This window comes from Haliotis asinina, chromosome 2 (assembly GCF_037392515.1).
Source record: "Haliotis asinina isolate JCU_RB_2024 chromosome 2, JCU_Hal_asi_v2, whole genome shotgun sequence".
Classification (NCBI taxonomy): Eukaryota; Metazoa; Mollusca; class Gastropoda; order Lepetellida; family Haliotidae; genus Haliotis; species Haliotis asinina.
In genome coordinates this window covers 48,946,815-48,963,002 of record NC_090281.1, presented here as the reverse complement: position 1 = coordinate 48,963,002, position 16,188 = coordinate 48,946,815, and the positions used below count along the sequence as shown (strand labels likewise).

The window sequence follows — 16,188 nt, the reverse complement described above, 5'->3', positions numbered from 1 at the left end:
CCGGGGCGGTTAGGTAGCTAGCCTAGTGGCACCACAAAGACCCGGGTTCTATTCCCCACAACGGGTGAAGCCGATGTTTGGTGTCAGCGGTGTGATATTGCTAGAATTTTTCTAAAGGCGGAGTAAAACCATCTCTCACTCCTACCAACATCCTCAGTACGTGAGATGGCGCATGAGAATATTTATTGATTATGTTGTTCCAAGGTTCTACCCTCAACTGACCATTCTGCGATATGGCGGAGGTGACACGAAGAGGACGTGGATATGGATATTGCCTGTTGCAACAATATCTCAAACGCCTGAGACATGCATCCTTGTGAACTGAAACGCACGCACGTCAAACCGACCCCTCGTCATGTTACAGCTAATGGGGTCAACGACGGCGGGAAGTCACTCCAACCCCGTGTCACGCTAAATGTTGAATTGTACCAGGGAGCCTGTATAGAGGTTGTAGAGTGTCCCTGATTATACAAAGTTGGTTTTGAGCTCCCGGATTGTTTAATTTTGAGTATTAAAGTCAAATTCCATTAATTTAAAATGCCTTTCTTTTTCTCCAACTGACAATAATTCTTTTCTTTTAATTATTATTCCAATTTCCTCAACTCCAAAAGTTCAGATATCTCATCATTTGACAAATCCGAAGCAGGTGGATTTTAATTACGTCACTGACAAGAAGCTAACTGTATCCTTCATTTTGTAGTGTAGATGTATCCAAAGACCAGATTTACCTGAGGGTGTTATAGGTTTGTATTTGTGCTCCGTGTTGCATTAGATTGCCCGTTGATGTTCGCGAAGATTTATGATGTGAATATTGTGTGTCAGAGGATGAGTTATATCTTGTATTCAACTGTGAGGTAGAGGATGTGTGTAACATAGGCCTGTGACCCTTAAGAACAGCAGTGTCAACAGAAGGAAGTCACCCACTGCAATCAATGTGAATAAGTCAATGTGAAAAACAAGGGTGCTGAAACACAACACCATTTTGATTCAAACTCCGATATAAAACAGTTCAGTGCATATGGAAGACCGACTTCCCATGCAGCTTGTGACAATTGGGCTCTTGCAGTTGTGAATCAGTTCCTATGGACTGGGAGCTAAATGTATCGGCAATCTGAAATATACTCTTCTAAAAAAGTAGGGTATAATGAACTTTCAATTTGGTGAGTGGGTGAGTGAGTTGAGTTTTACGCCACACTTAGCAATATTCCAGCTATATGGCGGAGCATGACCACCCGATCCCGTTAGTCGCCTCTTACGACAAGCATAGTCGCCATTTATGGCAAGCATGGGTTGCTGAAGGCCTATTCTACCGCGGGACCTTCACGGGTCTCAGTTTGGATAGGAAGTGTAAACGTTAACAAACGTTTCAAGTACAGACATCTTATGAACGCACCACCATTTCCCTCTCTTACCACCCCTAAACACAACGCATGAGATGCACGCGCACAAAGCAGTAGCCCCACACACGGGCTTGGGGTCCCATTCTTGATTTTGACGTTTTTTCAAGAAGGTCGAGAAATCACTTAGAACATAAATTTTGGCACTCATCTTGCATCACACATTTGTTAGTGTTTGTGCCTAGTAGTTTGTTTTAAAATGAAAATCGTACATGCAAATTAGATGCCATACACCAATCATCTTTCAAAAGCGACTACATTCCAAATAACTATGGTTGTAAGGAAGTGCAAATGGTGATGCACTCTCAAAACATTCAATAATATCATATCAACATTGATTGACTCCGATAAATCTCTTAAATATTTTTAATCGTAAATTAAAATAATGAGGATCCCCTACTTTTTTTTAAAGAGTATTTGTATCAGGAGCAAGTTCTAGTGTAAAGTTCATAAGGTGTTGCAAGGTACAGCGTGTAACTTTTAGAATTACAGTGATATTGTCATTTCTGAATTATTACACTGATATTAATGTAATTTCTCATGTTTATGCTTATATATGAGAACTGCATTTCACATTATAACCTCTGTAACAGGTAGATTCCAGTGTATATCTGGCGTAACAGATCATGTCGTTTGTTCTGCAGTTAACTAAACTGTGGTATTCTTAAAGTTCACTTAAGAATGTTTTCACTTGACAGTATGTGATTATGAACGCTGTTTTGTTGTGCTTCAACAGACTGCATATTCTAATTTGAAAAATATTTAACTGGCTTATCGTGATAGGATGATATTAAATCTGAAGGTATAAATAAAAATTCTCACCTCCGTAACAGAAGATTCAGAAGGTACACTTGGAGGTGGCATATCTCGAAAACCCAAAATGTCTTGTGGGTGAAAATTTTGTTTTGAAACAGTTGGATGTTTCTTTTCAAGAAATAAATGTCATTTTACTAATGTTAGATATTAAACTTTTGGTGTGTGTGTAACCACAATTGGGACAATTATACTGGCATGACTGTGAAGTCACCTTGCTTTGTATGGCTGCCATGTTGCCAAGTGGAAATTTGACTCAGTTCACTTTTCAAATGTGTAAACACATAACACAAAACAATCCATCATGATGTTCATATTTTCAGAGTGGCATACATGTATTTAGAAATATTGTCCAAGTGTCCTCCTCCCTTAAAGGTATCTGAAATCATATCACAAAATGACGACTTTGCCAAACTAGGACCCGTGAAGGTTCCGGGGTAGAATAGACCTTCAGCAACCCATGCTTGCCATAAAAGGGGACTATGCTTGTCGTAAGAGGCGACTAACGGGATCGGGTGGTCAGGCTCGCTGACTTGGTTGACACATATCATCGGCCCCCAATATTGCGCAGATCGATGCTCATGTTGTTGGTCACTGGGTTGTCGGGTCCTAAAAAGGGAAGGAGAGAGAGAGAGAGAGAGAGTAAAACGGAAAAAATGTTTTACAACGATATCGACTTAAACGACTGGGGAATATATTTGGCACCTGTACGAAGATACGTTTGCATGGAATTCAAATTTAGAAGCCCTGAAACCTCATGCCATGCATAACGAGAATTAGACTTTCCGATGTGTTAACCGACTTTCGTTTAACTCGAGAATGTATTTTGTTTTGTGAGCTCCGGTATCAAACCCAATTTTAGTTAAGAGTATTTTTAATACAGCTTAAGAATAACGCTCAAAACGTCTCTAGGACATCTTTTGACTTTGGTCAATGGAGATGAGAACGAATGAAAACGATGGTTTGTGGTGGTTTTCAAAGGGAGGTCACTCTCATTACCGGTCAATGAGTCGGCTGCTTCTGTTGGAATGGAGGTTTTTGTTACCTTGCTGTTGATCCTATGGGTCTTGTTTGACGTCAACTATTTCATCTATGCCGTCCTCACTTTTCTTTATGGTTACATAAAAGGTTTGATATCGCCAATAGATTTGATGGGCGAAAGCGTCACATACGGTAAGTTACTCGATCGGGTTTTTCATACAATGACTATTACATGGTCTCTGACAGCAAACTGAGCAACAACCTTTGGACTATAATTGACACCGGCCTTTGTTCACTTTCACATGTGAAGATACACGTATAGCGGCTAAAAAAGGTCAAGGTGCTTATATTAATTCTGCAACAGGTGTTCAAAGAGGGTCCTAGTCAAAATGGCCACATGTCAAAATGGCCACAAATCTTCCAAGTCAAAATGGCCACAAAAAAAGTCAAAATGGCCACAAAAAAAGTCAAAATGGCCCCAAACCCCTAGTCAAAATGGCCACACCAAAAAGTCAAAATGGTCATACATTATTTTATTATTTTTTATACTTGTTTGCGAACTAAGACATAAGAAGTTATATCAGGCAAAGCTTGATGTTTATTACAAATGTATTATTAAATCATTTTCAGCAAATAACAAATATGTATATGTATGTTCTTCAAGTACAAACACCATTTTACGTTTTATTTTTACATGTCATTCATGAGACCAGTGAATTAACAAATATATATGTGCATGTACTTATTGTTTATTTATACTTACCTTCCACATGATTGTATAAAAACAATTACAACAAAGACAGGGAAGAACAATTAAGGCTTAATTAGTTAACGAGGCATGTTAATTATGGATGTAATCAGATGCTAAACAGTAATTGACAAACCGCTTGGAGGATAAGTGGTCATTACCTTCATCTTAACTTGTGACTCTTGAATTTTACCAGGCTCTATGGGATGGGAATGTGATGAAGAGCCTTTAGTTAATGTGCCTAAGTCATGAATTACAGTTGCAAGGCACTTCATCACATGCAGTGGATTGCACCCCCTCTAATGTTAAATGGATGGGCAGATGTAAAATAGATGGGGGTCCTCACTGAATTTGATGAGTCAAAACACTCGAAAACCCTCTCTTGAGCCAACACTGCTTTACAGCCATGATAGAGGTAAGTGATATCATGTTCATATCTGTCCAGCATTATATGGTAATGTATCATGACACTGAGCTGAGTCAACTGAGTCAAGTAAGTAAGTTGCTTACATATTGTATTGTTATCATAACACTACCAAATGATCAAAGTGTCTTGAAATAACACCTCTAAGGAGGAAACACTGTTTTGTTGTGTGATGTAGCTTCTATTGTCGTTTTCTCACTTTGATATCAAATAATACATATGTCAAGAGCATTAAAAACTAATAAAACAATGTATGGCCATTTTGACTTTTCTGTGTGGCCAGTTTGACTTTTTTTGTGTGACAAGGGGTTGTGGCCATTTTACATTTTTGTGTGGCCATTTTGACTAGGGTCATTGTGGACATTTTGTCATGTGGCCATTTTGACCTGTTCCCTTCAAAGATGGCCTGGATTTTGCCTGTTTTAGACACAAGAACTCAAATATTGCCTAAGGGCTTGCATTTGCATGAGATGTTTAATTTTTCCAAATGTTCTTGTGATCATTAAATCAGAGAAATTTGAAAACATTTTGTTCAGATTGGATATTTGTACTGTAAACTTCAACGTAATGATATGCATTTGAACAGGTCTAGATAAAAGTCTGTTAACATGGTTAATTATGATACAATGGTGACTCTGTTTGACGTATAGACATGATAGAGGATACCAAATAATCAATAGCCACCAAATATGGCTAATATCTGTCATAAATTCCAGATACCTGATTTAGGACATTCATACTTCTTTTATATTTTTGTAAACTTCTACACCAATTTGCACGACTATCTACAAATGTAATTGATCAGTCCACTAATTTGGAGATCCTGTACCTATTTGTTTTCATGTTTGTAATAAATTGATATAAAATCAATATGTTACAAAATGTGTTTTTTGTATGAATCATTCAACATTTGTGTAAAATTGACCAAATAAAAGGTACACATCTCCATACTTACAGATTGTCCAGTTACGCAAAGTAGAATGTCAAACCTAACTTAACAATATGTGGTAGTATTGAGATGTGGATGTTTGGTGATGTGGTAGTTTTGGGATAGAACGTACCATTTTAACATTTGTTTTGGTGAGAGTTGCACTTTATTCTTCACATAAAGAGGGTGTTAAAATTTGCTTTTGTGCTTGCAGGCATCTGTATGACAAATGACATGGATCTTCAATGGCATATGAACAATGGCAGATATCTAAGGAACTGTGATTTTGCCAGATTCATCCACATAATGGAGAGCAAAATATTCCCAACAGCCAGAAGGCTCGGGGCCAACATGTATCTTGCTGGGAGCAATATCCGCTATAGGAGGTCCCTACAGTTGTTTGATGTCTACCGCATCCACACAAGGGTAAAAACTGTAAAGTTACATAACGTACAGTTATATGAGTGACCATATGTACAGAAGTTATATTAGTGACCAGTTAACAGTCTTATTGACAAGATTGAAAGTTTATAGAGCTTCACACATTGTACCCATGCAGGGAATTAAACAAGGCCTTTGTCGTGATGAGCAAATAGTTAAACCACTGGTACTATAGTCTGCAGTGAAAAGGTAAATCAAATAAAGTGAAATTAAGATTGTGAATTCTCATAATTTTACCTTACCTATTGAACATGTAAATCTCAGAGATTTATTCAACTTAGGATAAAGGTTGTTTAACAAAAGATCATGGTTTCAAATCACTATTGATAGTATTATTGGTTTGTTTTACAAATCTTAATTTCGCTTTATTTATTTACTTTTTTGTTTAAAGTGAAATTCATCAGTACATATTCACTGCAAACAGCCTATACTCTATCCCACCCACCTTTTTACCCATACTGACACTGTGTCACAGTTAACGTACTGTAATCAGTCAGTGCATTCTCACATTGTTCTTTCTTTGAGTATTTCTTCCTGTATTTGTTATTCAGATTTTGTGCTGGGACGACAAGGCAGTCTACCTGGAACAGAGCTACCTGAGACACAGGGACAACTTTGTATGTGCGGTGTGTGTGCTGAAGATGGTGGTGGCCGGGTCTGGCAGCACCCCACAGAAGCTCATCGACGTCATGCAGCCAGGGTTGAAGTCTCCCGAGCCATTGCCGGAAGTCAGCAAGTGGATTGAGAGTATAGCATTGTCCAGTGAAAGATTACGTAAATCTTCATGATCTTGGAAAAGCTAGACATTTAAGCATGTGAGATTGTAGCATTGTATCAACAACACTTAGTTTAAGTTGTGAAATTAATGAAAATAATCCAAGTAGCGCTTGGTCATATTAATACAGAAGATGCATCGTAAACTGATGTCATAAAGTTTATTGATACAGCGTTTTGAGAAAGGGATGCACATTTTTACCCATTTTCACAAGACTTTCAATGGTCATGTGATAAAATTTCAGGACAAAAAGACCTGTTATTCATTCAAACTGCTTTCAGTTAAATGTACTAAGGTTGGGCTACTCATACAAAATATCCCACCACATTTAGTGAATTTGCATTGATTTCATGATTTACAATATTTACAGGTTTGATGTGAGAGATCTAAACTAAGTGCTATATATCATTAATATTGATTATTCAAAATTAGGAGTTTTTAAATGTTCAGAGGAATTTCATCTTTATATTATCTTTATATCCTTATATTATGTAGACCTATTTTCAGTGAAATGCAAGACCCTTGATGATGCCATTGTGTTACCCCTAGCTACAACAATATAAACATGAACAATGGAGTTACAACAATATAAACATGAACAATGTGAAAATTTGGGGAATATCTGCGGATATTTGCTGCTGACTCCAGACTGAATATTGTCCTCTGAATTTGTCAGGATATATTCCTGGCACTGTGGACAAAGTCAGTGAAGTAATGAAGTTTTTCTCTTCATTGCCAATATGTGAAGTCCTCATTGTCAGGCTGAAGATGCAACCTCCATGTTTTAAAATTATTCATATTCCTGTCAATGAGTCTTTTTTCAAAAACAATATATTTTGAAATTCCTAGTCCCCTCTTGAGTAACCTTCTGAGAGTCAAAGATAACTTTAAAAAACTATTGATCATTTAGTGGTGTTTGTTTCAGCAAAGTTGAATATGACAAGGACTAGTGTTAATGTTGCCTCTTTGTTTTAAGCTACTGTATATTCATTTGATTGCCAGTGTGTGTTGTTTTATATTTGTATTGTTAATGGACATGTCCATCTTGTTTGGTGATCAAGTACTCAGTTGTTGCCAGGTTTTGCAGCTAATCAGAAAGTGAATGTTGTCATGATGACTCAAAACATATCATGTATTAATGTCAAGTAATTATTATGAATTTCATGTAAACTGATTGGTTGTCAGGGGTCCAGTCCATTGAGATAAAAATATTCCCATGCTTCAACATAGCCTTGGTCAGTCATAGTTCCATGGCTGCTTGGTTGAATTGGGTAGAGCTTTGTGTATTTGTTTTAAGAGTCAACTTGCGACATTTTGTGGCCGAGGTTGTCTGGTTGCTGTATGTCCTCCCAACTTTGACATCCACTTTCAAATGTAGATTGATGCTCATGATGTCAGTCACTGGGTTGTATGATCTAGGTTCGAAAATTTGCAGACCTCTGCCATATCAACTGAAAATTACTTATGACATTAAACAGGAAACACAATGTGAGATTCCTATTAGTGATGTGATTGGTACCTTACAATGGTAACCATGGTAACAGGTCTATCTCTTGTTGGTGCCATTAGATTATTTCAGTTCATTTGTTTCATTTATTTTCACAGTTGACTCCAAATCATAGAGGTTGCCATACATATCAATACCACATCAATCTTTCAACAATTGGTACTGGTAACAGTTCAGGAAATTCACCTGAATCATCCATGACATTGTTTAGTCGTTTCTGTCTTGCCACATTCACCGATATCTTGTTCATTTCCATTATGATATTATTTGCAAGCTTAAACTCAGGAAAGTTTGTCTTAGCATCTGTCTGTTATCACTGACCAGTCACAAAGTCCTTCTTGTAAATGACGCATGTGAAGACATTGTACCATTAACGTCATGCTCATAATCAAGGTAGTAAAGGCAGTTGACTCAGGCTACGTTTCATCATCATATGGAGGTATAATACTCTCGGTGGTGATCAAGGTTGAAGGAGCTTAGCAGAGGCTTTGTAGTTTAAGGAGGTCCTTATATTAGATTCTTGTCAGACAGCATAGAACAACAAACGGTAAGGCTTATTGCACACAAAAAGGTTTGGTCCAACAGTTGTTGAAATAGAAACAGGAAGATTCTTTCAGAATCTATCCACTTTCCATAAAGAATTTGGTTCATTTTATATGAGAAAATGAAACACAAAATATGAAATATGTATATTTAATAAAATGTACTTTTCATTGTACTTCTCATAACATGTGTATTCATTGTTAATAATAGAATCATGTATGTGAAATATAAACTGTAAATGTTGTTTTGTCTGATAGGTGTGATCATTCATATTCTAAAGACATTATTCCCATTGCCAGCAAGATCACATTCCATACATGAATATCACTGCCTCAGTCAACATTCTCAGTCTGAATGGCACAGAAACATGAACAAGAAAGATGGATATTTTAAAGTATGCTTTGTTGCCAGTTTTGTCATGATACTTACTGAGGTCTGGATTAGATGCCTCATCTTTTCATTTGGGACCTAGTGGTTTTAGTTTGAATTGTCTAATACATGTACAATTAGACTATGTCAGTATCAAGCAAATGCAGGTGTAACTCCTTAAGGAACTTAGTGGATGAATGCTCTGGTGATCTTTTTTGCTGCCATATATTTTTTACCATTGCCAATTCTATGTGTTAAGTTATTACTGGTGTTTGTGTGTTCAATTAAAATGTTTTACAACTCTCAAATGTTTGTTAAAAATTGTTATTTTTTCTTGTGAGTGTCAATCTAATAATAATAAGTGTATTTGAAGGGATATATGCTCAAAGCACTACAATTTGACTATGATTACCTTGGATAATCCAAGCTTGAGGTGCTGGTCACATGACTTATCCCGCCAGGTACCCAGTTTCTGCTGGGTGACCAGAGGCAAGTTTGAACAAACTGACCTGCCTAGTGTGAGACCATATCTCTCAAAGGTGCTTTGTTGTGGGGCAGGACTGACATCCAAGAAACTTTCAGGACTCAAGCTGTCAGCAGGGCTGTAGTTAACTTTTTATGATTGGGGTACTATTCACATTCAAGACAGCGATTCAGACAAGGAGCTAGGGAGGTATGGGGGCAAATGTTTTCATGGGTTTTTTTTTGCTAAAAATTGTAGCATCTGTATATAATGTTCAGAACTAACCTTTATAGATATATGTAGATACATCTTTATATATGCAAAACAACTGTTTTGTTCAGTTTATGTATGTTTTTAGTCGTATTATTAAATTCAGTTGACAGTCTAGAAATAGCGCATGAAATTTGCATCATATACATAATATCTTCAGGTTTGTTCCATATACTGACCGCTGAGAATCAAAAGTCATGGGTTCGAACCCCAGACATAAGATGTTAACATGAAACTTGTTACATGGATGTGGTATGTCACTTAGGATACAGAGTGATTTCATTGTGTTTTTTTCACAATCCAGGATTATGTCTTGGTATGGACAATTCCTGGTATTTATTGTGCCAGCTTACTGAGATACTAAGCTGCAGTTTAACGAGGATGTGTGCCTTTGTGTAAGATTCATAACCTTTGACTTGAAATCTCCACTTCACTGGGTATGAACTAGGGACTTTGGGCTTTATGCCTGTGCAAGGAGGTTTCATTAAAGTGGCTGTGAATACACAATGACATTTAGGTGTTCAAATATCACCTGTTCTATTAGGGATTATACTTTCTCTGTAAAGTTTAGATTCTAACTGAAAGTGGAATCCCAAATATACTTGACAAAATAAGTTAGGGATATTGGTCTTTTTATGACCAATATTTTATCAGAATGTCAATGAATAAATACACCATTATTCATAATTTCAAAATTTACAAATACCCAGCATATAATGTGTTACATTTGAACACTTTCTACATGGCATTGTGTATTGGGAGGTTTTGGTCTTGGGAGATGTGCCAATTTACACTAATCTGAGAGATACACAAAGTCCACTGTCTACCAGTTGTCTTACTTCAATTATTGTGGAGGCTTCAGTGGCTGAATGGGTTAGATGGCTGCTTTTCTGTGCAGTTGATCAGTGTAGGTTCAATTTCTGAAAGAGACTTGACCCCCCAAAAAGAACTAGAATCTAGACTTTACTTAGAAAGTGTAACCTCAAATATAACAGGTTACAGTGACAGTGGTCTAACTCAGGCATCACTCTCACCTCTTTTTAACTCAGGTATAGTTGGCAGGGTGGGCGAAATGGCTAAAGTGCCAGGCTAGTGATCCATCAAGGTTGAGGTGTGGGATCGAGGCCATCTGTTACGGGTGTAAAACCCAGGAGTCAGTTTTGTGTGCAGACTCAGTCCTTTTTGTCACAAACCCTAGTGTACAGTACGAAACCCAGTGCTCTTAAAAGAATCTCCGTTGGTAATTGACTTGATGGTGGCCTTATGAATAAATGCAAACACCTAGTTGCAGGTACACCATGGACAACGTATTGTAACTAACCGTCCCAGTTCACCCAGCTGTGAATGGGTACCTCATTTGGATGAGAGAGCAACAATAAACTTGATGCGCCTTGTGGCAGCAAGAATTGTACACTCCCAAGGGAGCTGAGATTGATAATAGGATGTATGTTGAGATTGACATCCAGTGATTGAGGGAAACAAACATCAGCGCTCTTGAGTAAGCACTAGCTGCATGGATATGTGCACTATATAAAGTTCCTTGGGGAGTTACCGCTACATTTGTTTTAAACCGACATAGTCTAATAATAATGGCTTATCCCACCTCTCCTCCGACATAAAGCAATCATACTGCGACATAAATGAAATACTTCCAGTCAATTTCAACCAAACAATTCTTTCAGTAACTGGAACTTTGTTCCAGGAAGTCGCTGCATACCGTTGAGAATGGCCTTAGAATGTGTGTTTCTTTTTCTGACGCATATTTTCATCAAATTTAATGTGTGCTAGAAAACTGAGCCAGAACGGCGGTCTCGCGTAGCAGTTACTTGATCTGTGAGCCGATATAGCTGATCCATACACAGACAGCCATGTTCAAACCCTTTATCGGGAGCATCACAGAGATGTGTTATTTCGGTGTCTCGGCACTTGATTTGACTCAAACTAAATTATCATGAGAAGTTCTAATTCCGTTCGGAGGGTGTAATATTTAATGAAATATAATATTTGTTTGAAAAATCAACATTGCTAAGTGCAGTAGGGACTTTTCAGTACATTTGATCTGACACCGATTAAAATTACCACCAAGCGAACAACATTTTGGTGTCATCTTGTAAACGAAGAAGATACAGCGTAATATCCGAACAGCATAATGAAATATGGGATATTTTAGCTTGTGTATTTTCAGCTTCGTTATTTAGGATCTCCTGTGTATTTAGAGTGGCAAACATGAACACATGCCAGCAAGCGTTACTGTATACGAGTATGTTGACTTGTGGGGATAGATAAGAGTATCTTATTGCGTACATCAGAAATATTTGATTCCTGTTCGAAAGCAGAAAATTAGAGAGGGTGTGAGTGAGCGTGTAGGGTTTAACGCCGCGTTTGAAAATAATCCAGAAGTATCTCGGCGGGGGACACCAAATTTTGGCCTCACACGTGAGGAACGGACGCTTTAATCACTAGGTTATCCCCAGAAACGTTGGATGACAAATGAAAACAAACAGAAGTCCAAGGTTCAGGGTAATGGAAAAATACTCATAAACGTACACTATCTACCAGCTGCGACACGCACCAATACCATTCAATGAAAAACACATGATTGATTACAATGGCTTCCCTATAATTGCCTTCTATAATTGATACGAAAAAATGGCAAACGTTCGGCGAGTAACAACTTTTCTCTTTCTGACATGATTTTAATTTTAAATTTTTATTGCATAACATTGTACATATTTTGAATGTATTCCGTTTCCGAAAAACTCTGAACCTGTTGTCTGTGCCATCTCGTCAAATATGCCGGCGTGGCCGACTTTCGTAAGTGGGAGAACCACACGTAAAATCCCCACGGTCGGAACATACCAGTGCCGATCTAAAATCGATTTCGCCGAACGCTAAGTTTTCCGTCAATCCAACTGAAGAATGGCAACTAGAAGCGAGTGAGTGCTGTATCTGTTACCAGTGGTAGTACGTTACTGTGTCGAGGCACTGCAGTCAGATGGGGAAACAGCGGCATATATACTCACGGCGGAAAATAAGGCAACATAAATGGTGGAGTGAGTTTAATTTTACTCCATCTACTGTATATGGAGATGTCTGTAAATGATCGAGTCTGGGCCAGACAATCCAGCGATCAACAGCATGAACATCGATCTGCAAAAATGGAACATGAAGGCATATGTCAACCAAGTCAGGGAGTTTGACCACCCGACCCTGCTATAGTCTTCCGACAAACATGGGTTACTGAAGATCAGGTCTAACTTGGATCTGAGATTTTCACGTATAAAAGCCTGATTAGGTTTAATTGTAATTAAGGAAATTTGCGAGAGTACCATTTTTATGACCACATTTTGATCAACTTGAATTTGATGTCATTGCGTTTGTTTACACATGTCCGTCCGACCAGGTCATTATTACCACTGACATATTATAGGACCAAAGGTTCACCAAAAAGTGCCCCGATCTGGGGCATTTGAAAGCCTTGTGGTTAAAGCGTATTCTCTTTGCACTATAGAGACCTGGGTTCGATTCCTAAGGTACTGAGTACTCCACCTAAAATTCACACTCGCTCACGCACTTGGGGCGTCACCACACGATTTATTTAGTTTTTTTCTTGTCTTTTTGTGTTTGTGTGTGAGAGAGAGAGATGAAGGAACGAAAGGGGGAGTCAGCACTATTCTTTATTAGAGACCACATTTAATACCTAATACCCAACGATTATATTGATCAGTATTTTCTTGCCTATGTAAGATTGAGTATGTGTGAGAAACTTTAACCGACTCGTTATGAGAAACGATTTGTTTTTATTCTTTAGAAAAGTTAAAAACTTGTTATTGGGATTTCGATTTATTTTGAAACTTTCATTGACAAAAGTGCACCACCTCGGCGCCTAATGCAGCGTTCAACACGAACTGATTTCAATTAATGGATGTTAAAACCTGCCACCATCGGGCCTGTTACTTGCCTCCTGTATTGTAAATCTGGCGCGGAGTGTTTAAATCAAATCATATTCAGTTTTCTATGGTGTGATCAAGATCAGTTTTAAGTTTTACCGTTTAGTTCTAATCGTCCCGATTCTATTTCAATTAATGTATGTTAAAACCTGCCACCTAACCCGTGGTGCAATGTTCCATTTCAGTTTGGACAATATGAAATGCTTTTCTCAAGGCATCCTCAAACGCCACTCACCAAGTACTATGACGTCACATTACAAGAGACAAACCAGCATAGGTGGAAAGAGCAAGGCCCGGGTACAGAAGGTGAAGTGGAATTACACATGAAGCCAAGTATGCCGCATTGTGATTTTGTTGGAATGACAAGCTGCGTGAAACAGCATTCACTTACCCGTGAAAATACGGGTTAGAATATTGATCTTCAATCACTCAATCAGTTTATTGCATGAAGGCTAGTGGCCCATATACAAAATATATATGTATGATATGTACAACATATACACATATGACACACGTTACAGTGAATCTCTTCTCAATATGAGCGCGTGGTGAATAAATAGAGCTGTCTCTTGTTGTAATAAGGATGCTTTACTTGAAAGTATTGAATAAAGTTTTTTATAGCATTCTTGTATGATCGTAACCATGGCGGTAAATACATCTGCCTCAAATCATTATATACAGGACCAATAAAAAGTGAAATTCATTCTCAACAGTGTTACAGAATGGACAGAGCCTTTGTGATTTTATAATAGATGAACGTCTTCCTTGATTGATATATATCTCATTTAGACCAAGTCTCAGGCGTATGAAAGCATTACGAAGGTTTGTATTACGTAGGTTGTATAGATACGACTAAGGTACAAGTAGAGATTTAAACTCACGATAACAGTCATATCTTGAACTTTCATACAGTGATGAATGCCAGTCCTGTTTGAAGATGGCGACAGCCCTGGTACGAAAAAGTTTAATAAATGCATTAACATCGCCCAGGGTTCGTGATAACCAGACAAATCCAAGCGGTATCTAAACAAATGTCTACGAATGCGGATAGTCTTCAGTTACCCAAGCTTGTCGTAAGAGGCGACTAACGGGATCGGGTGGTCAGGCTCGCTGACTTGCTCGACTCATGTCATCGCATCTCAGATGTGTAGATTTTGCTAATGCTGTTGATCACTGGATTATCTAGTCCAGTCTCGATTATTAACAGACTATATAGCTCCACTATTGCTGAAACTCACTCACTCACTTTACTCACTTACTCAAACTCATCTGTGAAGCTGCAAATGTATGGAGACATTTTCTTCAACAATTTGCAATTTTAGACAGATTGGTGGTTTGACCTTGTGTATTTGAAACTATTTTGAAAAGCGTATGCCATGTCCGTCACGTCTTGCAAATACTCTCTAGACCCACTGGGCCATGTGATCCCTGCCTCACTCAGAATCCCTCGGGTAATTCCGCAACCCTCATCATTCCCCGGGCATTAAAAGAGAGATGACATTTCATTAATCCATGTACGAAAGATCAGATTACCCTCAACTGATTTTATGGTTTACCGAAATTAGACGTACAATTCAAATTTGGAAATGGTTGAAATGTGACAGTTCTAACAATAACATGGTTTCAAATGCTTGTAAATTTGTATTGTCACGTGATGAGTGAAACAGTGCCGACGGAGATTTTCATCAGGTCTGACTGAGATGACATTTCATACCGAGGCGAGCCGAGTGTAAAATTCGTCATGATCGGGTCTTATGAGATATATAACATTCAAGACATGAAACCCGTGAAATCTCACACGTGCGTAAAACTTTGACACAGCCAATCGTACTTACACCTCAGGTTTTTGACAGGAAATTAAAAGATAGTTTGTTTCTATTAAGCCATGTCCTGCCATTTGAGCTAAACATTTATTGCAAAAGCGGTCTATAAATAATTCAGTGTGTGCCTTGCAGACATATGTATATACATCGTGATTAAAGATTGTACTGACTAACTGACAGAGCCTGACCTCCCAATCAACATTTTAGACATATTACAACCAGTATGCCAAACAGAAACATGTAAACCACTAAGGTGACGTGTGAAATGACGTCACAGCAATTCATTATGTGTATTAACCAATGGTGTTATAAATGGTGACACTCTCTATCTATCCTGGTATGGCAACGATTGTGTCATTATCATTCTGGGGCAGTGGGTTAGTCGAGTGGTTAAAGCGCTTCCTCGTCACGCCGCAGACCCGGGTTCGATTCCCCTTAAATGTCCACCTTTCTGGTGCCCCCGGGCAAATAATATATCTGGAATTTGCCAAAAAGCCATATTCAGTCACCCTTGGACTTTGTACAGTCGGAGATTTCCATGTGAGAGTATAATATTAATGATTTCATCACCTTTATCTCACGACAAAGGTATCACACGTTAATGCTATTGTCTCTACACTGCACGAGAAACAAATGTGTATATATTTCAATGCTACCAAGAGAAGGTATAGTAGGAGGCGAGGCATATATACTGTGAATATACATCTGACACAGATCTCAAGCAAGAAAGGCACATAAATAGAACAAACAAACATC

General features: G+C 38.1%; 1 protein-coding gene across 1 annotated transcript; it reads left to right on the top strand.

The window, feature by feature from the left end:
- The first annotated feature begins 3,188 nt into the window (after positions 1 to 3,188).
- Positions 3,189 to 9,234, top strand: LOC137272611 (protein THEM6-like). Its single transcript, XM_067805004.1, has 3 exons — positions 3,189 to 3,383; positions 5,506 to 5,717; positions 6,284 to 9,234. The coding sequence occupies exons 1-3, from the start codon at positions 3,239 to 3,241 to the stop codon at positions 6,518 to 6,520; spliced, it is 594 nt and encodes a 197-aa protein (XP_067661105.1). The 5' UTR covers positions 3,189 to 3,238; the 3' UTR covers positions 6,521 to 9,234.
- The last annotated feature ends 6,954 nt before the right edge of the window (positions 9,235 to 16,188 follow it).